The 21,704-nt window shown below is 46.2% G+C and overlaps 11 protein-coding genes across 11 annotated transcripts; 4 read left to right on the forward strand and 7 right to left on the reverse strand.

Annotated features, from left to right (window-relative positions):
- Positions 1-1,345: 1,345 nt before the first annotated feature.
- Positions 1,346-3,194, reverse strand: BT62DRAFT_921438 (uncharacterized protein; the record flags this gene model as incomplete). The annotated part of the gene is made up of 12 exons (XM_043184302.1): positions 1,346-1,665; positions 1,721-1,884; positions 1,932-2,038; positions 2,089-2,098; positions 2,149-2,197; positions 2,249-2,345; positions 2,395-2,406; positions 2,456-2,558; positions 2,609-2,700; positions 2,753-2,817; positions 2,873-3,026; positions 3,087-3,194. 12 exons carry the CDS (start codon positions 3,192-3,194, stop codon positions 1,346-1,348), a joined length of 1,281 nt encoding a protein of 426 aa, XP_043037679.1.
- Positions 3,195-3,848: 654 nt separating this feature from the next.
- On the reverse strand, positions 3,849-5,682 carry BT62DRAFT_934359 (Clavaminate synthase-like protein). The gene is made up of 12 exons (XM_043186714.1): positions 5,537-5,682; positions 5,396-5,490; positions 5,250-5,341; positions 4,972-5,198; positions 4,836-4,920; positions 4,682-4,776; positions 4,620-4,626; positions 4,473-4,563; positions 4,403-4,418; positions 4,323-4,351; positions 4,172-4,275; positions 3,849-4,118 (listed from the first exon to the last, which is right to left on the reverse strand). Exons 1-12 carry the CDS (start codon positions 5,593-5,595, stop codon positions 4,017-4,019), a joined length of 1,002 nt encoding a protein of 333 aa, XP_043037680.1. The 5' UTR covers positions 5,596-5,682; the 3' UTR covers positions 3,849-4,016.
- An 83-nt stretch (positions 5,683-5,765) lies between these two features.
- BT62DRAFT_1077984 (HIT-like protein) lies at positions 5,766-6,546 on the forward strand (the record flags this gene model as incomplete). Its single annotated transcript, XM_043179348.1, has 6 exons — positions 5,766-5,776; positions 5,829-5,866; positions 5,919-5,958; positions 6,011-6,069; positions 6,120-6,253; positions 6,311-6,546. The coding sequence occupies 6 exons, from the start codon at positions 5,766-5,768 to the stop codon at positions 6,449-6,451; spliced, it is 423 nt and encodes a 140-aa protein (XP_043037681.1). The 3' UTR covers positions 6,452-6,546.
- Positions 6,547-6,589: 43 nt separating this feature from the next.
- BT62DRAFT_900841 (S-adenosyl-L-methionine-dependent methyltransferase) lies at positions 6,590-8,585 on the reverse strand (the record flags this gene model as incomplete). Its single annotated transcript, XM_043183435.1, has 7 exons — positions 6,590-6,735; positions 6,788-7,240; positions 7,292-7,768; positions 7,820-8,047; positions 8,102-8,201; positions 8,251-8,300; positions 8,357-8,585. 7 exons carry the CDS (start codon positions 8,583-8,585, stop codon positions 6,590-6,592), a joined length of 1,683 nt encoding a protein of 560 aa, XP_043037682.1.
- Positions 8,586-8,753: 168 nt separating this feature from the next.
- BT62DRAFT_934367 (uncharacterized protein) lies at positions 8,754-9,804 on the forward strand. Its single transcript, XM_043186715.1, has 5 exons — positions 8,754-8,897; positions 9,011-9,037; positions 9,094-9,472; positions 9,524-9,581; positions 9,638-9,804. The coding sequence occupies exons 3-4, from the start codon at positions 9,133-9,135 to the stop codon at positions 9,529-9,531; spliced, it is 348 nt and encodes a 115-aa protein (XP_043037683.1). The 5' UTR covers positions 8,754-8,897; positions 9,011-9,037; positions 9,094-9,132; the 3' UTR covers positions 9,532-9,581; positions 9,638-9,804.
- Positions 9,805-10,982: 1,178 nt separating this feature from the next.
- BT62DRAFT_934368 (AAA-domain-containing protein) lies at positions 10,983-12,608 on the forward strand. Its single transcript, XM_043186716.1, has 9 exons — positions 10,983-11,059; positions 11,112-11,134; positions 11,189-11,212; positions 11,268-11,379; positions 11,435-11,488; positions 11,538-11,919; positions 11,976-12,132; positions 12,184-12,363; positions 12,414-12,608. Exons 1-9 carry the CDS (start codon positions 11,023-11,025, stop codon positions 12,486-12,488), a joined length of 1,044 nt encoding a protein of 347 aa, XP_043037684.1. The 5' UTR covers positions 10,983-11,022; the 3' UTR covers positions 12,489-12,608.
- A 30-nt stretch (positions 12,609-12,638) lies between these two features.
- BT62DRAFT_952630 (uncharacterized protein) lies at positions 12,639-14,319 on the reverse strand. Its single transcript, XM_043188242.1, has 5 exons — positions 13,946-14,319; positions 13,631-13,897; positions 13,227-13,579; positions 13,114-13,173; positions 12,639-13,056 (listed from the first exon to the last, which is right to left on the reverse strand). The coding sequence occupies exons 1-5, from the start codon at positions 14,287-14,289 to the stop codon at positions 12,938-12,940; spliced, it is 1,143 nt and encodes a 380-aa protein (XP_043037685.1). The 5' UTR covers positions 14,290-14,319; the 3' UTR covers positions 12,639-12,937.
- A 776-nt stretch (positions 14,320-15,095) lies between these two features.
- On the forward strand, positions 15,096-15,976 carry BT62DRAFT_1030470 (uncharacterized protein; the record flags this gene model as incomplete). Its single annotated transcript, XM_043178328.1, has 2 exons — positions 15,096-15,291; positions 15,326-15,976. Coding segments are annotated over 2 exons (579 nt in total), but the record flags the coding sequence as incomplete, so codon positions are not given.
- On the reverse strand, positions 15,977-17,426 carry BT62DRAFT_257122 (uncharacterized protein). The gene is made up of 6 exons (XM_043180260.1): positions 17,323-17,426; positions 17,149-17,268; positions 16,951-17,099; positions 16,710-16,900; positions 16,538-16,663; positions 15,977-16,480 (listed from the first exon to the last, which is right to left on the reverse strand). The coding sequence occupies exons 3-6, from the start codon at positions 17,061-17,063 to the stop codon at positions 16,152-16,154; spliced, it is 759 nt and encodes a 252-aa protein (XP_043037687.1). The 5' UTR covers positions 17,064-17,099; positions 17,149-17,268; positions 17,323-17,426; the 3' UTR covers positions 15,977-16,151.
- A 2,446-nt stretch (positions 17,427-19,872) lies between these two features.
- Positions 19,873-20,517, reverse strand: BT62DRAFT_934371 (uncharacterized protein). The gene is made up of 4 exons (XM_043186717.1): positions 20,416-20,517; positions 20,273-20,338; positions 20,036-20,214; positions 19,873-19,987 (listed from the first exon to the last, which is right to left on the reverse strand). The coding sequence occupies exons 1-4, from the start codon at positions 20,492-20,494 to the stop codon at positions 19,880-19,882; spliced, it is 432 nt and encodes a 143-aa protein (XP_043037688.1). The 5' UTR covers positions 20,495-20,517; the 3' UTR covers positions 19,873-19,879.
- Positions 20,518-20,864: 347 nt separating this feature from the next.
- Positions 20,865-21,366, reverse strand: BT62DRAFT_257243 (uncharacterized protein). The gene is made up of 2 exons (XM_043180262.1): positions 21,123-21,366; positions 20,865-21,076 (listed from the first exon to the last, which is right to left on the reverse strand). Exons 1-2 carry the CDS (start codon positions 21,258-21,260, stop codon positions 20,942-20,944), a joined length of 273 nt encoding a protein of 90 aa, XP_043037689.1. The 5' UTR covers positions 21,261-21,366; the 3' UTR covers positions 20,865-20,941.
- Between the last annotated feature and the right edge of the window lie 338 nt (positions 21,367-21,704).

Below are 21,704 nucleotides of genomic sequence, written 5' to 3' on the forward strand. Positions count from 1 at the left end.
TGTCAGAGGTGCTGCACAGATCTATCTAGGATGCAAGAGGGGTCTTGACATTGGGTGACTTCCCACAGCATTTAGAAACACAGACCATTTTCTAAATCTATCAAAGTCCCAATTTGAAATTACTTAGAATTTATATTTCTAAACTGTAAACCAATTTAGGTCTGGAAACACAAAGAGCAATCAGTGAGGGTTAACTGAGGCAGAAACGAGAGACAAAGGTGAGATAAGTATTACTTTCATTTAATTCTGGACTTTATAGGCCTCGATAGGTGTCCGAAGTGGACTGCCTTACAAGTTTGTTACTGCCATGGATTTCAGAAAGTTACCCAAGTCGGGTATGAAAAAGATGGCAGTTGGGACAGAAAAAAATAGCTGGTTCTCAAGGAAACAGCTGGGAAGTAGCTGTATAGACACTTTGCAGTATTTTTTTAGGTCTACCGAAGATTCAATGCAAGAATACAAGGCTAGCAGAGCAAAAATGAGCTTTGGACTGAAATTGCGGCACTTTATTGAGAAAAAATAAGTTCTATGGACCGGAAAGACAAGTATTTGTCTAGTTCTTATGATGAATGCATCAAAAATAAAGACAGGCACGGCAGGACAGTGATAGTTACATGAGAGGCGACGTGAGTGAAAGAAGATGCCTTGGAAACTAACAGATCCAAATAGAGATCGAGATTGATGACATTGCCAAATGCATTTATCAAAGGTTTAGAGACACAATTTAGATTTAGAGGGGGGGGATCGGAGGGGTTTCCCATCAAATTGTGGTGCTCATCCAATTTGTTATATCGGCATCACTCGGCATATAGTTTAGGTTTCTAAACACTGTGGGAAGTCGGAATAAACTGTTGAGAAGCCTCCGGGAAGGTCACCCATTATGATAATAGAATAAGCGAGATTCTGAGGTAAGCATCGGCCATCGGATTTGGGGATATTACACAGATGTAATCAAAAGATGAATATTATTCTCCTTAGCAACTGGGGTATCTGAAATCTGACTAGTTCTCTAGTCTGATCAACCAGTTGCCGAGACTCTTTATATCTTCCTCCGCAGCAAGGTAATTTTATTTTTATCGCAGACTATCCTTGGCAATGCATGAACAAGTATTCTATTTCCAGAAGTGACACAATGTATTGCGATGTTAGACGTACAGTGCAAAATTCTATAACAACGATATCTATTGAATGAGTGTGTGTAAAAAAATATTCATATACATTTCGCGACAGCTGATATGCGAAGATAGTCTAGGTACTTCAATTAGTCCAGTGATAGTACTGCTGTTATTCTATCGAGATAAATTTCTATGCGAGAAAAGAAAATCAAATATCAAATAGGAAACCTTCACGGCAAGTACTCGGGTTTGGACTCCGACATCATAGGCGTGGAGATACCTTTCTCCTCGTCAACCACAAGAGGGGTTCCCCTTTCTTGATGCTCATCGTAAGAAGGAAGAGTGTCCTTGAGGACGTCTTCCTCCTTAGATTTGAAGATGAGACCTCTCCAAAACGCAATGATAGTGAGAATGAAGAGGGAAAGCCAAGTGAAGACCATGAGAATGGCCATGGCCATGTGGACGATGTAAAGACCTTCGATATTGAAAATATCTCCCATTAGACGGGTAGTCGCAATCCAGCCAACGTTAGGGAATGTCAGAGCCCAACCTTTGTTTTGGGTGATTGTCAGTGACTGATTAAAGAAGACAACGACACAACTTACAGCCTAGGATCTCGTTGAGGTGCTTGTGAAGCTTGAACCAGTACGGAAAAAGGCCGAAAACGAAGAAAAAGACGGCAAGTCCGTAGAGCAACAGACCAGCTAGGACACTTCCGGCGTACCAGATTTCACCCACGTTCTCGGAGACATATCCATATACGGGAAGGCTTCGATCCGAATTAGAAAGTGGGCTGAGAAAGTAGACGGGGCTTACATTTCTCTAGCATGATCTGCCAGGTTGATCAAAGCCAGTGCTGTGAATCCGGGAGGACCACAGGCTACGAAAGCTCCGTTTGCTTGGTGTCCTTCCAAGAAGCCAGTCTAACAGAAAATAGAATCGCTAGAATGAATCATAAATAATAAGAATTCACCATCATGACTCTTAAGAACCGTCGTTAGAATGGTAATAAACAGAAAAGAATATCACTCACCGAATAACATAGATGCAGAGATAGAAGAAGGTCATGAAAAATCCAAGACCTGAAAAGGCGTTGTTCATAACATGGCCGGCGTACCATGGGATAAACTGACCTTGGAAGAAATAACCAACAAGAAGCACGCCCAGGGCTCTCGGATCCGACGCCTCAATTACCCTCAAAACGTTGAATGAGACAACGCCAACCAGCATCTATATCTTTCGTCAGACAACAGATGGCTTTCATAGTGCAAAATTTTACCATAGGGAAGATCTAAGATTAAAATTAGAGGACAGCGGAAATAATATTTGAGGGTGCTTACTAGGAAAGCGTAAGCAGGAGTGAAATGCGTCAAATCGTGGGGTTTGTTGAACCATATGACGATCATAGGGAAGCAGGTTATAAGGGCAAAGACAATATACACCCTGCAATGAAATATGTAGAGGGGGTAGCGAGCGCATGGAGGACCGCTCACCAGAACAGTGCGTATATGAACTCGGGACTCACATGCCCCGAGGGAATAGCGTAATTGATGGTTCCAATGATAATAGTGGCGAAAGAGAGTACCTAACGGAACGATGAGAATTTGTGACCAACACTCAAAGGGACCAAGGCGAACGATCAATGGGACAAAGACGCCTTTGACGGGATCCTGTATTAGTCTCCATGCTTGACGAGGATACACTGATATGAATGTTGTGAGAAGCAAAATCACAACGGGATAGATAGCATGACGCACGGATAGCTTGTAGTAAAAGAGTGACGGAGTTGAGAACAAAAAGAGCCATGTTTATGAAGTAGAATCCCGTTTCGACTGTCGTCAGGGCATTGGAATGATCCTTCAGACCGGCTAGGGTGACGTAGACAGCCCCTGTGCCCATTCCAATGGGGAACTAGAGACTTCAATTAGGACCTGCAGGACGAAAAAAACCCGTCAGAGAAGGGATGCTCACCGCCTGCCAGGACCAGCCATGAATACGGCGAGCGATGGCGCTCACAGTAGGTCGAGTGGCACTCCTTGCAGCGTCACTATCAATCTCAGATTGAAAGGAATTTTGCATGACGAAGACAGAAGAGACGGGTGTGGGGTGGGGAGAGATAGAAGAGTCGGCAAGAAAAAAAAAAAGAAGTTTTTTGATCGAAGAGAGGGTTGGAGTCAAAGATGGTTTAGCGCAAAGAAGAAAAACAGGATGAGTGGTGGAAAAGAAGCGAGGCCAGCTAGGGATGGCAGTGCACACGGCTCGGCTTTTAATGATTACAGGGATTAGGAGAGCACTAGAAGACACGCAAATCCAGGATGGATCGGCTGCGCGTTGCCACTGAAGGATACAAATTGCAACCCTTTATACTACACGGACATTGTCCGTTCGCATGGTCATTGTGCCAGCATTATAAAACAGGACGCTGTTTCCGTGGAACTTGAAGCTTAACTGTTTTTGATGGGTGCACAAAGACAAAGACTGCGACAGGCTTGGGTGCTTGGCGTTCTGTAAATAGGTTCCGTCATTTCTCTTGGCTATAGTGATCTCCGTTTCCGTAGGTAGATCTACAGTTGCTCTGGATATAGCCATTGAGGCCAAGCTTGACCGTCACTCGGAAGCTGAGGTTATTGGCAATAGTGTGAAGTCGGATAGTTGCACTGCATCAACCAAGGTTAGGGCTTGAGTAGGGAGACCAGATATGACTTACTTTCAGACAAATCTCGATCGCCGCTTCTATCTACACGTGTAAGTGATAACCGTCAATTTTTTTTCAGGCAGAGTGGGCAAGTCGCCCCGACTCGGACTAAATTGGAGGACCAGACCGGTGTAATTATCCATCTTCTATACGTACAACACCGTTATTGAGAAAAGGGTCAACCGTATGCCTCCAGCTCGCTTCAATTAATGGCCATAGGTTGCCCTCAACTTTGCTTTGACGTACTCCCCGGCAGTTATCACTTCGTATTTCATCGGGCGGTCAGTAGATACGCAGCTGGGAATAGGCTGGCCGGACGCAGAGTGAGACACTGGCACCCAGAGAAGGAAAAACACCGCACCTCCAGCTTGACGTCGTAGTCCGTTCCGAAGAAAAGAGGGATAGAATAACGACGAACGCCACTACGATTGATTGCGCGATGCACCGTGGACTTGAACACATCACCTAGAATGCCGTCAGAGAGCGGTGGGGGCAATAAAAAGTTTACCGACTCGTCCAGCGAGCTAATTGGTCGCCAAGGCTGCAATGCCTGTGATTGGAATACTAGTCGCGAAAGCACAAGTGCGCTCACTTGATGACCATGGTTCCTATCGCCGAGCGTCAACAGCTTCTCATAAAATAAGGCCGACTTGGGACATTACCTGGAATTGGAGGCGCGTCTATCCACTCTTGGTTCGAGTTCAGAACTTGCAACGCCTGGATTCCCGGCTCTTGCCACAAGATGGTAAAGCACTGATACAGAATGTACATCGGGCAAGCCAATCTCAGGCGGACGAGCTAGTTCTCACCTCCCAACTGGACCGTACGTCAGCTGAAACAGGGGTTGTAAGTTTTCGCGAAGCCAGCTTACTCTGTGTGCGCTCCGATGCCAAGAACGCGTCCGTCAACTGGGCCCGTCTGCGGAGGGTAATGGAGCATTTTCATGAGGGCTGCTGAATGCCGTGTCTGATAAATTAATTGAGCAGTTACAGCGGATATGTATCGCGAAGTATATGCTCAGATACCTTGTCCTCGAAGAAGTTCTCAGGCAAATCAAGGGAGAGAGCGAAAAGAGGGAATAACTTCTTTCCTAGATTCACAGCAGCATGACTGAAGCATCCCGTAAAGATAAAGTTTCCGAGAGGTGAGTGAGAACTCAACTAGTACTGCAATGCTGCTCGGCGAAACTCGGGTAGCTGTGAAGGCCATACGTTCGCGCCGGCCATGACACCATCGTGCGATACATCCTCTCGGCCCTGCGGCTGCGGCTCGATATGCTCCAAACCGAACTCGAAGCCTTCCTGGAGGTCACCGTCGTTGTCTGGGTCGTTGTTGCCGCTAAGAAGTGGAGAGTAGCCTTTGAAATTAGGGGATTTCTTATTCTCAATCTGTATTCTGTGTAAGAGAGCCGTCCGATAACGAGATTAGAGGCGACTGGCCATCATCTTATCCTCAAGCGGTAATGAAAAGAAATCTCTGGAGCGGTCTACGGCCTCTTGGATGATGGTTTCTGATATTCCGTGGTTCTTTACTGTGGGATAACACTCAGATATCTAAGATGTAATAGTAAGTTATGCAAGCGCACCGTAGAAGAAACCCACGTTGACACACGCATCCCGTATTTTATCCGCCAGCGCCTTCTTGCTACCTAGGTCCTCGGTCGAGATCATCGACAAGTCGCTGCCAAGCTATCAGACCGCGATTATTCGATTGGGGCGCGTCGTACATGATGGGTATTTCTTGGAACGGCGTGGTGGCCTCGTCGACGGATGCCAAGAGAGTCATTTCGGCTTAATGATGGTGAGATTAAACAATGTATGACGCAACAGCGACGGCTGGTAACAAAGCAAGGACTCGCATGTTGCCCGCCCAACTAGAAATGGCAATGACATGCTTACAAATCCGTACTATCCATTCATCCAAGCTTGCATCAAGCAGTTATACTTCTTCTCACTATGGCGACAAAGTGTGTCTCAATGCTACTTTTCGGAAATGTAAAATCCAACAGCTGATTGTAGGACTTTGGCTTCCTGTATCTTCTGCAAGATCATCAAAGGTGAGTACTCGAGCAGTCATCGCAAATCTCCTTGATATCGACTCTCTACTAGGTGAAATTCCCAGTCTCAAGCTTCTTGAGACAGATCTTTCGTTCGTTCAATTCATTTTTACCATGGCATCAATAATATCTCCTGATTGTTAGGTATGCCTTCTTGGACATCGGCCCTCTATCGAAAGGCCATGCCCTTGTCATTCCCAAGTGTGCGTGTAAACTCCTCCTTTCTTTAACGATACCTAATCTTGACCCCTAGATCATGCAGAGAAATTGCATCAGCTTCCAGATGAACATCTTACTGACATCCTGCCGATCGCTAAGCGGATCGCCATCGCGCAAGGTGTCGAGAACTACAATATTCTCCAAAATAACGGGCGTATTGCTCACCAGGTACCCTTTAACTTACCATACACGCGTGGGCCATTCATACTGAACTTTGACTGACAGGTAGTAGACCACGTTCATTTTCACGTCATTCCCAAGCCCAGCAATACCGATAAGGAGGGTTTGGTGATAGGTTGGCCAACGCAGCAGATTGAAAAGAGTGAACTAACAAAGATCTTTGAGGAGCTCAAGGAGAAGATCTAAAGTAGAATGGCGATGAATACAAATGTACAATTAGATGTTATACATACAATATTGATTCCTTGAAACATCAGATAACCAAAAAAATATAGTATTGCTAGCAAATGTCCTATTTTGAGTTCACCCCGTCCCTTGTCAGTTCTATCGTACGGTATACATTTGCACCACGAGGTCTTTGGATTCATCAGTACCAGTGGAGTCCTGTTTCACATAGTGAATCTCGATTTCCAGCTCCCTAGAGTTACTTCCGCTCTTACGACAATAGAACGTTCCTCGAACCTTGGAACCTGAGGCACCCGTGGGTCAGCAAGGGATTTAAAGTGCTAGGAAAGGGCAAACCTTCTTCCACAACGATAGGCTCCCTCAGTAAGAAGATAGTCTGTTTCCAGTGCGTAGGAATACTCTGAGGTCCGGTGCTGAAACTCGTAACCTTTTCTCTGTCTGCCCCTTGGCTTGGCCTCCGCTGCGGCGGAGGCTTCCCACCGACCGGCCATACCTCCGCCAAGACAACTTCGTCGTCTTTGACCACTTTTACTTGCGTACTCGGGGAAACGGGCTTCCCAGTCTTTGTAAAAAACGTGTCAAAGTAAAGCACAAACGCCGTTACTTTAGTCCGCCGCTCCGCTCTAGACACGAGCAAGAACGTAGATGAAAAGTTGAGCTGTCGTGGGGAAATAGTTCCGAGATAAAGGTCCTTTACCGTGTACGGCGTGCTCATCATCGTGTTTGGGCCAACGACATCGATGATAGCTTCATCGTACATATCATCCGCCATCGCCGATAAATCAAAACCTGTCGGGCTTGAGCAAACGCATAACAAAAATGTACTGAACACGCTCTTACCGTACACGTCGTTCCAAAAGGTGACACGATCTTTCAGGACCTCGCTGGCGTCGCACAGTCCGAGCATCATCTTGCACTGACTGGGTGCCATGATACCACCGGGACGTAAGAAACGATCACGAGCGCTTAGAACAGAATCAAGCATCGATTCATACAACAAGGCGTATCCCATCCACTCGGAGATTATGATATCAACCTTTTCCGGGATCGTGAGGTCCTCAATCTTGCCGCGAATGACGGTAATGATATCCTCCATTCCATTCACCTTGACAATTTTTTCTGCCTTCTCCGCAATATCGCTAGCGTCGACGGCATAAACATGTTTGGCACCCCCACGTGCAGCGAAAAGTGATAATATGCCGGTTCCGCAACCGACATCAAGAACTACGGCGTCTTCGAAGATACTGGGATTCGTCAGAATGAATTGCGCGTACGTCGATGTCCGGACCTGGTCTTGAATCATGACTGCGTGTATGTCTGTAAAGATGGTCATTTTTCTGTGCTATATTCAACTGAGACAGTACATACCATTAGCACCATAGCTTTCAAAGTAGTGGGTATCATCGTCACGAGAATGGGGTTCTGATGTGCTAGGCTCGACCAGACTGGCGAGGTCCATCTCCTTAGAAATGAGAGTTCGATACTCGTGGAACTCTTGCTGCGTACGGGCCAGCTTTTTCTCCAGCGCCAGTATTCGGCGGCTAGGGTCCGAGGTGCCTTCGTCATCCGAGTCAGACCAGTCATCGGCTTGAAGTTCTGAAAAATGTTACTATTAAGGAAGAGAACAGCTCAAAGGACCGCAGCACGCACGTAATAACGGATCGTCTTCGACTGCCGGGATCAAGTATTCATCTGACTCGAAAAAAGACTCCGTTCCGGTGAGCACAGCAACCTCTGCTGACGAAATTTTCTTGCCTTTGGTGAGTCAGAGAATGACTTCAACATGCGCGGGAACTAACCTGTTTTCGAATGTAGTTGATGAGTCTGATACGACCATGCGTGTCCAGTGCTTCTGGGCGTCAGTATCTGTATTTGCAGGCACAAAAACAAATCGAGACAACATACACAATTTTGCACAGGTCCCGTTCAAGTCAAACCCATACGTAACATTATCGTATTTGAGCGCTTCTTCAACGCTTGGAAAAGACTTCTCCTCGAATAAAGACCGACATGGTTGGCGAGCAGAATCAGATACCCAATCGTCCCACGTCTGATCATCATCATCTTCATCGCTGCTGGATTGACTAAGACCATCTTCATCAATGACATCTGCAACGGGAAGACGAAAACTCATGTCAGAGATAAAAAGCTGGTCGGTGGGAGGAAAGTCCAAATTGGGTAACCGGCAGAATTTCGTCTCAATACTTAATGATTAATAACCTGATCTGTAGAAAAAGACACTTCCCAATTTTGTTGATCGTGTTTCTGTGATCATGACAATGTATCTATTTTTACCTTTCATCATCCATCCCCCAGGGCGGTGTACGTGCACCGTCGTTGTTTCTCAGAGAAGTCGAGCACATATCCAGGTCTAACGTATAAAAATCTCGTCTCTATTCCATCGGTCCTGTTGTATCTTCTTCTGGTTCGTTTTGAAACGCAAAAGGTCGGTCAGTGATGGCACTTCGATGTATTATTATCAGGCTATATCAACATCCTCACTTTTTAGGCTATGCCATCAACTCTTTTCAATTTAATATCAAGTATTTATCTTCCCAGCGATCAACAGGAACAGTAAACACACCCGTACGCGTGTGATCTCTGGCTCTGACTCATACGCTGGGCCTCACCCCTTGAAATAGGCGTATGAGAAGTGACACTCAGTTGTTCACAGTACTACAATGGCAGAAACACCGCATCCATCTGCGTCGACTACCACTCTACAGTCTACCACCACCATCACGTCGACTTCGCCACTAAACCCGCTTGCCGCTCCAAAGAAAGACTACGCTGCTGCGTTTGGTTCTTTGCAGTCGAGATATGGAACGGGCGGTTATGTTCCTAACCCCAAGCCCACCAAACCTATGCCCACTTCTGCCTTCCCAGTGAAACCGGAAGGCGCAGCCGTGGCATCGACTTCCACCCCCGATCGTGGGGTAGACTCAGGCCGGATGAAAAGTGGTCAGTCTGGTGAGAGCCAGAAATCAAAGAAGAGGAAGTCGGTCCTCTCTTTATTCAAACGTAGGTTGTATGTTCTCCGGTGGATTTCCTATGAAGCTCACCGACAGCCAGGAAAATAGGACAGGACCCGTAATCTCCTTTACGACGTTTACGATTTTTTGTATTTTCAGTAATTCGGCCCATCTGTTTTCTTGGCTACCGCTCGTGACTCATTTCTGTTTTTAGTTTTTTTTTGTGGCAAGGAACTAACTACATTGGAGGGACTACAAATATTCAAGGAGTAACGTCTAGGCTTGTAGTACAACGTTATATATTGACGGAGACAGAACTTAAATGTACCTAATACGTGGGAAACTTTATACAAGGCTCTCGCAAGAGGGTACTCCTCGATGAGTTCCATACATACCTCTTAGGATTCGTACGATACGTCCCCGGTGGTGTCCTAAGGGTATGCATGACTTACTAATCCCAAGATTGATAGAGATCTACTTCATGAGCGATGAGTCAAGGGTTTCCAAAGGTCGACCATATGGACAATGGCGTAATGCTGGTTTGGTCTACCCGGTTATCGTACTACGGAACAGAGCAATGAGCGCTGGCTAGACATACAGGAGCAACATAAAGAACCTCCATGCAGACCGACCGCAGCGGCGGCAGCACTAGTGGTAAAACGAAGTCAGCAAATCAGGAGGTCTCGCCGCGAGCGGAACCGAGATCATGTTTGAAGTCTGTGACTCATATGAGAATGAGACGCATAAGCAGGAGCGCGTATATGAAGGCGAATATTGGAGTCAGTGAACAGGAGTCCTCACTCATCTTGTTTCATTCAACTCGCTCTCTACGTACGCGACAAGGTCGAAGCAATAAGATTCTACCACCTGCCTTATCCCCAAAGAAGCTTCCTTGTCCAAGAAGTCGTTGTTCAAGAAGAGCGCCGATTCTGGTTCGTCTTGTGTTTCGGTTTGGTTGTACTCACACGTATTAAGCGGGGACGCAGGGGCCAACAAAGACAACAGTAAGGACACTGCTCCGTCGCTTGATAAGGCGTCAGAGTTTACCAAGATGGGAAGAATGGATGGGCCGCACCGACGGCAACGGGGCCATCCTTGGGATAAGGGTCACTTGGACGAGAGGCGACGTTCAAGGGAAAAGCTAGGTCAAGAGGTTCTTGTGGTTGGTGCTGGTGAAAGATGTCTAAGGAGGACGCCGCCACGAAATTTCTGAAAATTATGTATATGCACCGTTTGAATGTACTATAGTTTTTGCCTTTCATGTTTCAATTCCTTGATGTGTCCACGATGGAAGACCCGTCATCACGACTCTGACAAATGGCAAAATTCGCATGTGACCGTTTCGCGACATCTAACTTATCCCATAAGTATCCAACGCCGCCACGTAGATGTTACGTACCAAGCCGTTCCCAACAAGGCAGGAGGTTTGAAGTCAATAAACCAGAGCGGTTAATGAGTTCCATGACGCGGCCCGCCCGAAAGCGGAAATAATTGTGCCCGGAACGTCGTCACACATGTGACACCCCCCGCGCTTTTTACTCTTTTCTACCACGTCGTCAGCGTCAAGCCCTGAGCTAGAGGCCACCTGCAATCGCAAAAATGGGGCCCACAAGCACAAGACGAGCAGTGGTTGATGGTGAGATAGTGGTCCCTGCGTGTTGTTTATCGCTAACGTACGGATTACATAGTGGCCATGTTCGTGGTAACTCAAGTGCGTTTTCTCCAAACATATTGATGGAACATTCGCTGGAGGCCTTTTTGCCAGGTAGCATTATATTATACAATGAAGGTGTGAGCTCTATGTTACCTCTCTCAGGAACTTGTCAACTGACACGGCATATCAGTGGGTCCTAGACGCCTACGTACCCTCGAACAAGGGGACCAAAGTAAAAGGGAAGCAGATGGAGGTTCTGAAGAGATTGGGTCATGAAGAGCTTGTGTTGGATGAGTATGAACGTGCGTGCCGTGACTGCTACCCAACTTACACGTTCACCGACCTTGGAACATACAGGAACACTGGCCAACGAAATTATCCATCCAGACGATATTCCCGTTCGTTTCTCAGGCGCGTTTCGCAAGGTTCTCTTTCTTTACGTCAACTTATGCGTCTCCAGATATCGGCGGACTAGAACCAATAATATCTTCCCTCCGCGAATCCGTCATATATCCTCTCATATATCCCGACTTATTCACGACTTCGTCTTCACTGCTTGGTGCACCGAGAGGTGTACTGCTATATGGGCCACCAGGATGCGGGAAGACTATGCTTGCAAAAGCTATGGCCAAAGAAACTAAGGCCACCTTTATCAACATTTCCGCGTCAGTTCTAACCAACAAGTGGTTCGGAGAATCGAACAAGCTCGTTGCAGGCTTGTTCGGTCTTGCCCGGAAAACGCAGCCTACAATAATATTCATCGATGAAATTGATTCCTTTTTGAGGGAAAGAGCGTCGAATGACCATGAAGTCACAGCAATGATGAAGGCTGAGTTCATGACGTGCTTTTTTTCCAATACTTATGGATGTGCTGCATGGGCTGATGAAAATGTTCTAGCTTATGGGACGGTCTAACATCTGGAACAGATCGCATACTAGTGTTGGGCGCAACCAACAGACCGAACGATATTGACGTTGCCTTTCTACGTCGTATGCCCAAGAAGTTCGCAGTACCGCGGCCAGATAGCCAACAACGGCTAAATATACTCAAACTAGTGCGTATCCATGAGTTTCTTTCTAGTGTCAACGGTTTAATGGTAGCTCAGATGCTGAAAGATACCGCGTTGGCTCCTAACTTCCCCTTGAGCCTCCTCGCCGAGAAAGCAGAAAACTTGTCGGGATCAGACCTCAAGGAAATATGTCGAAATGCGGCTATGATGCCGGTGAGGGAGTACTTGAAGGAGCATGCGGGAAAAGACGGGGATCTTGCGAAGGGACAAATTGAGGTGAGCATGCTATTGGCGTCTTCGAGGCTTTTTCTGATCACTGTGACTAGGGTTTTGATATCCGACCTCTCCAAATCGAAGATTTCTTCGACGGCGAAATGATAATAACACAACCACTTGATTAGTGGTGTGCAATGCGTTGGGATAATTTATTTATTAGATAGAGTGTTAGGTATTGCTACATAATGGATAGATATCCATGTATTTTGTACATGTATACAAGTCTTGTGATTCACTCTGCTCACGCATGTTCAACATTCAACGCGGACGACATATCATACTCACTAAAGAGCGCATGCTATTATGATAAATACTCTGTCCATAGTGCCCGAACGATGTTGTACAGATGATCTGTGCTAGTACGAAGGTAAAAACGATAAACTGAAAGGTAAACACGGCAAACTCGAAAAGCAGTAAACGACGGTTATGATATCCTTGGAAAGATTGCTCATGCAAGGTTAGATGGTATTACGTCCGAAGCATGAAAGTCCAAGATCCGGTATGAAGGTGTAGACTACGTGAGAGGCCAGGCAGTATATATATAGAGCGGACATGGCAAGTTTTCCAAGGATACTCAAGCAGCAGATATCGACAGCTCAATCGGACAATTGGCATTCGTAACCTGTGTTGTCGTTGAGCGCGATCCAATGAGACCTACTATGTCCATTTCCAAGATTAGCTTGAATTTGACCGCTACAAATGAATACATTTGTCTGAGACGATCTGGTTCTTCATGCGGAAGACACTCACAATCACGAGCGCCAGACGCCGAAGCAGCGGCGTTCCTGCAACCATCGTACCAATTGTTCCCTTGGATATAGGATGAAAAGCAGAACCTTGTGGGGAAGTAGAATCTCGCTTACAGGTTGCATCCGAATCGTTCGAGGCAATGTAGGAGAAATTCAAGGGAAGAAGAAATTCCGGGAAGGATTTAGCAGGTACAGTCTTATGGCCCGTGCTGCCTGTCGCAATTTCCCTACTTGTGTCTAGGTCATAGACATAACCCTTGATATTGGAGAATATCAGAGGCAGGATATTGCTCCCTGTGTTAAGTTGAAGATCGGCATATGCAGGGAAAGAAAAATTGGCCGGCGAACGATTGAAGTACGTTGGTACAGCGGTTTTCCAGTCGCCGGTGGCATTGGCAAGAGGAGTGTCACTGTTAATCGTCACACTCGGCACCCGTGGTACCATGATAGCCAGAAGTATCCCGACACTGCACAAAAGATGAGGGAAAGCATGGAAATGAAGTAAGTAGGAAACGCACACAATCGCGAGACCAAATAAGAAAAATACTGTTACTCGTCTTGTGAACCATTTGCCACACATCCCACGTTCTCCTCGCTTCCATGCGGTCCACTTTCCCTGACGACTCTCTCTCTTCTTTTCCCGCCTGCCGGCCTTGGACATGTCGTGCAGTTCTGAACGCTGCCATTCGGGACCTAGCGCAGGTACCGTGACCAGCTCAACAGGGCCTACTGTATTTTGACTGTCTTCCTTGTGCTTTGGTGTCAATGGTGGTAGAGGTTGGTATCTAGAGCAGAATCAAAACGGAGAAAGAGAACAGTGTGCCGTTACTCACCCGTCATTATTTCCAACCAACGCAGAGCTATACCTAGGTCCTGCATTGTTGAAGTCGGCGTAGATATCAAAGCCCCCGTTGCCCTGCTCTTCATCCTGGCCACCCTTCAACGGCTCCTCCCTACCAGCGAAGAAGAAAGAATTGCGATTATATCCAGCACTTCCGTAGTTATCTAGATTCCGTGACGCGTGGTCTGGATTGAAAAAAGAAGATGCATCGTCTCGTGGAGTCCTCTGTGAGCCGTAATTGTTGCCTGTAGGTGATGGATAGTCGTCATTCAATGCATCTGCTGAGCCTTTACGACCATAAAACGATGAGACGGTGGATTTTCTGTCAGGATCCATTGGAGCGTTGTGGTCAGACGGAGAGCTCTCACCGGCCAACTCAGCACCGCCACCCACATCAGTGATGGTCACGTCACGCCAGGACGGAGTTTTGCCGGGAAGCGCGAACATTCCCTACTCGGGTATTCCGCTACTCCCGAGTCCCGATCAGTGTCCAAATTCATCAAGGCCGGCCCGAGATTCCGTTCAAAGCAACCACTGCCTCGCACCAAAACTCTTTCCCGTACCACAATGACCTGCTTCTCTTCGACCCGAGACGACAGCCTCAAATAGTATCCGACGATATGGTGCATATTCGGAGAGAGATACAGTAGATTATGATGCGAACGATGACAGAAACACGTTGGCAGTTCGTCGTCGAGCTGTGTCCCCGCCATTACCGCCATTGCCATCGAACTCGACGCCTCAGTTTACCAAGAATGTCTGTTTTCTCCCATGGATACTGTTCCCTTGACGCCTCGCTTGGAAGACTCTGAAGTCCGGCGTGCCTTAACTACATGGTCGTTGCAGACACGTTGTTCGATTCCACTCGCCAGATAATGCGGCTGAAAAGAATCATAAAGGTTCAATATGTGGTTCTCCATCTCGTTCATCCTCATTTCGTTCGAAGCTATCCCATGGCCCCAGCTTCATCTCTTTCCGACCTCCAATACCATCTTCGTTCCTTTCATTACCCTTTTCTCGCCGCCCGGACCCTGAAACCAATACACTGTTCTCTGTCTGTAGCCACATAACAGCTTCTATTGACTCAGGCCGCCAAACACTGGTTCCCGGGATCGGAACAACCGACAAGCTTACACAAATAACCACGGCCACAGTCCCTGGAAGCGAAGCGAGAGACACAATGGCATGGCGCGACGGGCATCAAGTTTTCCCATGAAGCTGTTTCTGCCCTTCTGGAAGGACAGAGCCTGGGTATGGACAAGGCTCGCGAGTGGCCGTGTTTCAAATGGTTCTTGCTGTTATCGGAGATCATCGTCTTTGTATATGGTGCTGTTGCGTGTCTTACGCTCCATCAATATGGTTCCGAATTGAGTCTTCCTGATAATAAAGAATGCCCATATAACCCACATAACGGCTTCGGACCACGCAGACGACATGTGCGTTGCAGACTGGGATATTCTCGTCTTGATAACCTTAGTGGCATCTTTACTACTCACTGCCATGATTGGATTAACAGGAACCTTGTTGAATTCTCTGCCGATTCTTGCGGTGTACACCCTACGTCTTTGGCCAGCCCTCATCGCCATGCTTGCTGTTGGATACACCAGTTACAAGTGCTCCACCCTCTCTCCCGACCGCAAGCTCGACTTCTCATGGAGTAAATATTACACACCGTTAGGACGTCTATTAATACAGAACTCTCTTCGCTGCTGCGGATTCTACAGCCCTCTCCATGAAGCTACTCCTGGTCACTAGCCACCATATGGGACCCGACATTCTCCGTTGTCTTCTTACATCTGACCAATATCGTGATCGCGCTTCTCTGCTCAAATCATGTAACGAAAGCATTTGGGAAGGGTATAACGCCGAAGCTATCGACTAACTGCATTTGATGTTCAAGCTGATGCACAAAGGTTGTCTAAGATTGTCGGACCAGAAATGTCGAGGGCAGCTTCAAGTGGGAGGTTCAGAGAGGACAAGGCATAAGTATTAAATAAGGAAACATAGGTCAGCGAGTATAGATTGAGTAGGAGGTTTTCTTGTAGAGTAATACCAAGATTTCAAAGCGATACCGAACTATAGAACAAGGCCTATTTAGAGAAGGAGTTTTTATACTGAATCATTGAATGTAAAGGAAGCGAATGTTGATGATGCTTAACCCGCCTTGAAGGGGTCTTGTATAATGTTCACTTCAGGTCCTACAAACTCAAGTGAGCCAACTGCTTGTCACCAAATCCCTGTGTTGCTGATGGTGTGAACCGACCTTCACTCGATTTTTCTGTCTGCATGCCTTTCTCCACATCAGGCACGAAAAATAAGGCGGGCAAAACCCAATATCCACGAATTTGGTCTCGAGTAGAGTCAGGGATTAGATTGAGGTCGCTTTCAACAGGTTTTTCCATGAAGTTCATATGCATGGCCGTCGCAGGTAGGTCGGCCACACCCGACCGTGGTGGTGGTGGCACAACACGACGGAAGAAATAGATGCATGCGAAGATGATGCACATCCCGACTACGATGATGGAACCTAGGCCAAGACAGGTTGAGCAGCGGAAATATACTAGAATAAGACAGGAGCGCATACAAATTACAACAACTAAGAGGACAGTGTCATCGCTGTCAGAAGATTGCTCGCGTCTTGAGAGGAAGGATGGCATCGTAGCTGAGATATACAGTGGTCCAATAGCGATTCGATAGCGATCGAATCGTTCTACGCAGGATTTATACGACGCCCAAGCGTGAGATGATTGGTTTACTTGTAGCTGTGCATCTCGATCTGCTCTCGGTGAGATCTAGCAACACATTGTGCGCTCTAAACACGGTGAATGACTTGGCCTCGGGAGATTGAATCAATAGGTAACAGCAAAGCTGTTTTTCTTTACAGCTCGAAGCATATTTACGGAACGCTCTTCGGTAATCACCATAGAGTCGCTGGGTGATGTTTAACCTTATATAGTTGTTAGAATGAATCAAAGCTTGAGAGTGAAATTATATGACAGAAGTACAGTACATGAGATAATGCTGCAGTTGATGATAGACAAATATAGCTGTATCTTATAGAGGGTGACCCGACTGATCCCTTGGATTAGGGGGACAAAACGCCCCGGCATTCCGTTGATCTATAAGTCTGGGAGGCGCTAGAAAACCTGAACAAGTGGGTCAACGATTTTCGATATACGAAGGGAAGATCCATACCATTCGAAGTTGGTATCGTGGTATCGTCAAAGGAACACTGTTTGTCGAGTTTCGGCGATGATGTTCGAGTGATAGAAATTCCGCTTTTGGTTGCGCCATAATTTATGTTCAAGCTGTGACCTAGTATAGATCCACAGTCAGGTGATGGCTCAAATAGTTCTGGGAAAAAATTACCTTGCAATCTCTGACGTTCGTACAGCTTTAGTGTTATCCATCTATCCCAAAGCGCCAGGGAGTAAAAGACTAGCAGCAGACAAATAATGACGATGCCATCTAAAGTAACGGAGAAAATTGAGTGAATAATCAAGGAAGTGGCAAACTGACATACAGTTCAATGTCACTATGCTCTGCGAGCCAATATCAAAACAAGGTTCCAACCCCGTGTCGGGCGTTGGTTGGTCTGCAGCGATGGGGGCCATGGAGAGCAGGGTTAAGATCGCTTGGGATCACAGCAGCAACGGGGCTTTATGGTGTTCGTCAACCATAGATGATATAAGAGTACAGCATTTCCGGAGCGGTGACAGAACAATAAGCCACCGAGCCCATTTCGGCTGTGTGTCCCATACAACGAGGCTTCAAGAATACGCCAATCAGTCCGATTCGGTCGTTGTGCGTGTTCAATGTAGCATCAAAGCGAAGGCAGTGTTCCGGTGTCCGAAATAGACTGCAAGGGAACCAAGTACTCCTCAGAGTTGTGCTCAGCAGCTCGCGGTAATGCAAGTCAGGCAGTGTCTTTAATGATGGTGGCTGGGAGCATTTAGCAATAAAATTTCAAATTGTGCTACAAAGATTGCTCCTTCCATCCTCGGCAGCCGAGATGAGCCGAGATGAGGATCATCCCGAATTTGGCTGGAATTATGTTCCAAAAGTCAACGTTCAACTTACAACCGGAGCAAACGGAATTATACCGATCATAGCACGGTACCACTGGGGGACGCAAGTATATAAGATCTACGACATCCCCCCACTTGTGACTCATGAGCTTCACACTGTCTGATTTGGTTGTCTGTGCTATCTAGTCAATTTAGTGATGTGCTGGCCCTAAGCCAGCCCTCTAAAAGCCCAAGCTGAACCAGGTCCAAATGACAGCTTTGGAGGGCTCAAGGCTTGGCTTAGTGCTTTCAAAGCCTTGAGCCAGCCCCAGGCTTTCTGGATGTATGTATAAGTCTTTTAATTCTATAATTCTGATGAGTTTGACATACTCTCATAGTGGAAGGATGTCCAATAGCAAATCTCACCAGTAGATCCCTCAACTACAGCATCTACCTCATCACAAGTGTGAGGCAAGTACATGGAGCTGAAGCATGATGTCACATCTTCCAATCAAAATAATGCTCTGGAAGTGTATATGGATTCAAAGCTGACAGAGCATCAGAAGGTTGATACTTATTACTAAAACCAATGTATAAATACACTTTCATGCCCTTGGCATCTGTTAGGAATGTGCCAATAGAAAAGAGACTGGATGCATGCAGCAGGGGCCATGGAGTGTATGGGTCTTGGTGAAGCTATTAGCAGTATCACCTCTGGATTGAAGCTCTAAGATGGATACAGACAGAGGTCCATGAGATGAGAGACAAAGTTAGTCCTACAGAGTCAGAGGTCCACAGACTGGAGATGATAGTTGACTTGAAGGTCAACAGAAGAGAGAGGGTTGAATTGAGAGCAAAGTTATTGAACTGAACCAAGTTGATATTTGAACTGAGATATGTACAAGTAATTCTACAGCTTATATACTAGTGCAGAGTCTGAGAAATTGGGTTCTAGAGATCAAGCCTATGTCTGGAGTATTGTAGCTAGAGGACTCTGATATACACATAATGGAATCTAGGTGTGATAAATTAAAGAGATGAAATTAGTAGGTGAAATATAGAATGGAATATGAAATAGAAAATGGGAAAGCAGGGTCTAATCAATTGTGAAGTTTGGATGATAGAGGTTGGATTGGAATGCTCACTATTCCTTCATTGTGTGGAAACCCTTAAGTTAGTTTGTGAAGTGGAGATTTGCACCATGTGTATTACATGGTAGCAAAAGAAGATTGTCAACAAAAGTTGAAGTCCTGTGTGGATTTGTGCTACAGCCTGCATTTATTGCAAGAGGCAGAAGAAGGGAAGAAACTTAGATATTAATGGGTTTATCATAATGATTTCTGTAGTCTCATCACATGGTGTTGAGATGACAGAATGCTCTTTCACAATCAGAAAGTAGGGTGAATGAATCATTGTAGCTGAGGGTGAGGGCAAAGAAGAAGTGAATTTCTGTAGAGTGTAAGTTAGCAATGCAACCAAGAAAATTGTTCAGTTACCTTCTAGTAGGAACACAAGCCATTTCCCATTTGGTAAGTTAAAATCCTCTTCGGAAGGTCAGTTTGACTCGCTTGAGTTTGCATTTCGAATCTGGCCTGATCACCTATCAAGCGATTGAGAGCCAAAGAACGAACTTGGACGTGAATATGATGGTCATCTCGGCAGCGTCCGCGCTGTATGAATCAAGTCAGCAAATGCTATGTTCCGGAAGGACAGCCCGGACAAAGTGCATTTTTCCCCCCTTTGTTGGTACATTTTGCTAAGATAAGGGTCTTTTGAGACCACGTTCTGCTTTCACTAGGAATTGTTCTCAATAGATGAACAACTCGATCCTTTGAGATCCCGGTGATGATTTTCCTTTTTGTGAGATAGTAGCTAATGTACAACAAATCGGATTCCAGATCATTCCTGCCCACCGGCATTTATGCCATGCTATGATTAATATGTTCAAGAGCGCGTGACCGTGGCAACCAGCCGCCCAAAATTCGAGAGCTGGGATAATTACTGGTTGAAAACTGATGATATAAACCCTACAGATTTGTGAGTCTCATAGCAAACGACATGAAAAGGTAACGCACAGTATAGACGTTCCGGAAAAATACCACAACTTCAGGCAGTCGCAAGGCTCCTGCCGATTCGCGTTCATTAAGTTCGGCAACGGGTGGGGGGTTGAAGATGTAGCGAGCTCCAAAATTAAGCCACTGCATAACGGACTGTCCGCTCCCCCATCCCGCATTCACGTGAAAAGACGGGGCGGCTGGTGTTGGGTAATGGCGTCAGAAAGGCCCATTGTATATAGACAGCTTCACTCTGACCCTCGCCTGCATCTGACCTAAGAGGTAGACGGAGCTGACACCACTGGGAAAAGACCCGACAAAATACTGTGACAAATGCCATATTAATGGCGCAGAGGGACACTAAATGGATGAAAATCTGAGTTTTCAGACAGTACGCTTACCAATCAGCATAAAAGCAACGAGACCAAGTAAAATAATGGAAAAAATGGCAAGAACGAAAGGGGGAACTGCTCTAATCATGTCGTCTAACGGTCAAGTCGTCGATGGAACGGTGGACAAATAACTTAAGACGTCGGTCCTTATAAATTACTATCCATGAAGCTGCTGTTTTGCAGTACAATAATGCTGTTATGCAGCTTGTGCTGCACTTGTGAATTTTCTGAACTTGCAGACCCCATAATTAACTTGTGTCCACAACAGTGTATTTCCGAAAATTCCGATACAAAGAGATATCACCACCTCGTAGCAAAGTTGTCCAATGCTCAGTGCTCAAGCTGGGGATGTCATAGTAAGAACAATTTGAAGATTCCTTAGTTAAGTATCATCTGGAAACTGTAGCTGTCAAGCATGCGGTCTTTGGAGCTGTGACTGAATGACCTGAGTCATAGTCGCTGTACATTGGCAGTGTGGTGTTGTGCAAGGGATTTCCCTAGGTGCAGAAACGCATAGCTTCGAGGAATTCGGGTTTCAAGGATGTCCGGACCCAGTGCAGAGCTGTTCCTGACGATGTTGAATTGCATTGCCAGTAACGCAGAAGCTGTAAAGAAGTTGAGGGACGAATAGAACTGTCACAAACTTGGCTTTCGTATTAGGCACCGGCTCCTGACCAACAGTGAACAGCTGATCAGAGCAATGCGTGCGCACTTACATTCGTCAGATGTTTGCGCTTCTTCCGGCATAACGTGGGACGACTTAACATGATCATGCGAAGGTGTAAGTGCCGGAGGTTCTGGCATGGGGACTCGCTAAAATCCCAACGTTCAGCTAGAATAGAAGATAAGAACATTACGGATTCAAAGAAGCATTAACGTGGATCGTGGGGGCATACTGGCACGTAGAAAAGTAGGTCTCGTTATTATTGAGGAGCCGTAACATATCCAGATGAGAACCGAGACCCATTGAAGCAATTGGACACCAACACCGGTCACAGTTATCTGTTGGAAATCAAACAGAAATAAGAAATCGACACGACACTCTCAGCCGAATCCTGTAAACTTACTGCTAATCGGGACCTTTCCAATCCCACCATATTGCTGTTAAAAAGAATGAACAGAAGAGTGATGAGCCTAAGATTAAGAGGAAGTAGGCTGAGCTGTTACCTGACAGGTAATAAGAACTAGTACAGTTGTTTTAGAATGCGGAAGTGATTTGATGATGCCCGTAATAAGCGCCAATTGCCAGGGGAGCAAAGTCCAAAGGGTCTAACCAAGAGACATACTCCTTCCTCAGA

This window comes from Guyanagaster necrorhizus (genome assembly GCF_019112545.1).
Source record: "Guyanagaster necrorhizus MCA 3950 unplaced genomic scaffold BT62scaffold_19, whole genome shotgun sequence".
NCBI classification, from domain to species: Eukaryota; Fungi; Basidiomycota; class Agaricomycetes; order Agaricales; family Physalacriaceae; genus Guyanagaster; species Guyanagaster necrorhizus.

Coding starts and splice junctions, on each gene's coding strand:
- BT62DRAFT_934359 (XM_043186714.1), bottom strand. CDS start 5,595: ATGACTCTCTTGGCATCCGTCGACGAGGCCACCACGCCGTTCCAAGAA. Junction 5,491..5,536: donor TTCCAAGAAATACCCATCAT/GTACGACGCGCC, acceptor ATAGCTTGGCAG/CGACTTGTCGATGATCTCGA. Junction 4,921..4,971: donor CGAGCAGCATTGCAGTACTA/GTTGAGTTCTCA, acceptor GGGATGCTTCAG/TCATGCTGCTGTGAATCTAG.
- BT62DRAFT_934367 (XM_043186715.1), top strand. CDS start 9,133: ATGGCAGAAACACCGCATCCATCTGCGTCGACTACCACTCTACAGTCT.
- BT62DRAFT_934368 (XM_043186716.1), top strand. CDS start 11,023: ATGGGGCCCACAAGCACAAGACGAGCAGTGGTTGATG. Junction 11,920..11,975: donor ATGAAGGCTGAGTTCATGAC/GTGCTTTTTTTC, acceptor AAAATGTTCTAG/CTTATGGGACGGTCTAACAT. Junction 12,133..12,183: donor GGCTAAATATACTCAAACTA/GTGCGTATCCAT, acceptor ATGGTAGCTCAG/ATGCTGAAAGATACCGCGTT.
- BT62DRAFT_952630 (XM_043188242.1), bottom strand. CDS start 14,289: ATGGATCCTGACAGAAAATCCACCGTCTCATCGTTTTATGGTCGTAAA. Junction 13,898..13,945: donor TTGGTTGGAAATAATGACGG/GTGAGTAACGGC, acceptor ATTCTGCTCTAG/ATACCAACCTCTACCACCAT. Junction 13,174..13,226: donor GAACGATTCGGATGCAACCT/GTAAGCGAGATT, acceptor CCTATATCCAAG/GGAACAATTGGTACGATGGT.
- BT62DRAFT_257122 (XM_043180260.1), bottom strand. CDS start 17,063: ATGCCGGGGCGTTTTGTCCCCCTAATCCAAGGGATCAGTCGGGTCACC. Junction 16,901..16,950: donor ATCTCATGTACTGTACTTCT/GTCATATAATTT, acceptor CAACTATATAAG/GTTAAACATCACCCAGCGAC. Junction 16,664..16,709: donor ATCGAGATGCACAGCTACAA/GTAAACCAATCA, acceptor AATCCTGCGTAG/AACGATTCGATCGCTATCGA.
- BT62DRAFT_934371 (XM_043186717.1), bottom strand. CDS start 20,494: ATGATTAGAGCAGTTCCCCCTTTCGTTCTTGCCATTTTTTCCATTATT. Junction 20,215..20,272: donor TAGGTCAGATGCAGGCGAGG/GTCAGAGTGAAG, acceptor ACCCAACACCAG/CCGCCCCGTCTTTTCACGTG. Junction 19,988..20,035: donor TTTTCCGGAACGTCTATACT/GTGCGTTACCTT, acceptor ACAAATCTGTAG/GGTTTATATCATCAGTTTTC.
- BT62DRAFT_257243 (XM_043180262.1), bottom strand. CDS start 21,260: ATGTTCTTATCTTCTATTCTAGCTGAACGTTGGGATTTTAGCGAGTCC. Junction 21,077..21,122: donor AGCGCAAACATCTGACGAAT/GTAAGTGCGCAC, acceptor ACTGTTGGTCAG/GAGCCGGTGCCTAATACGAA.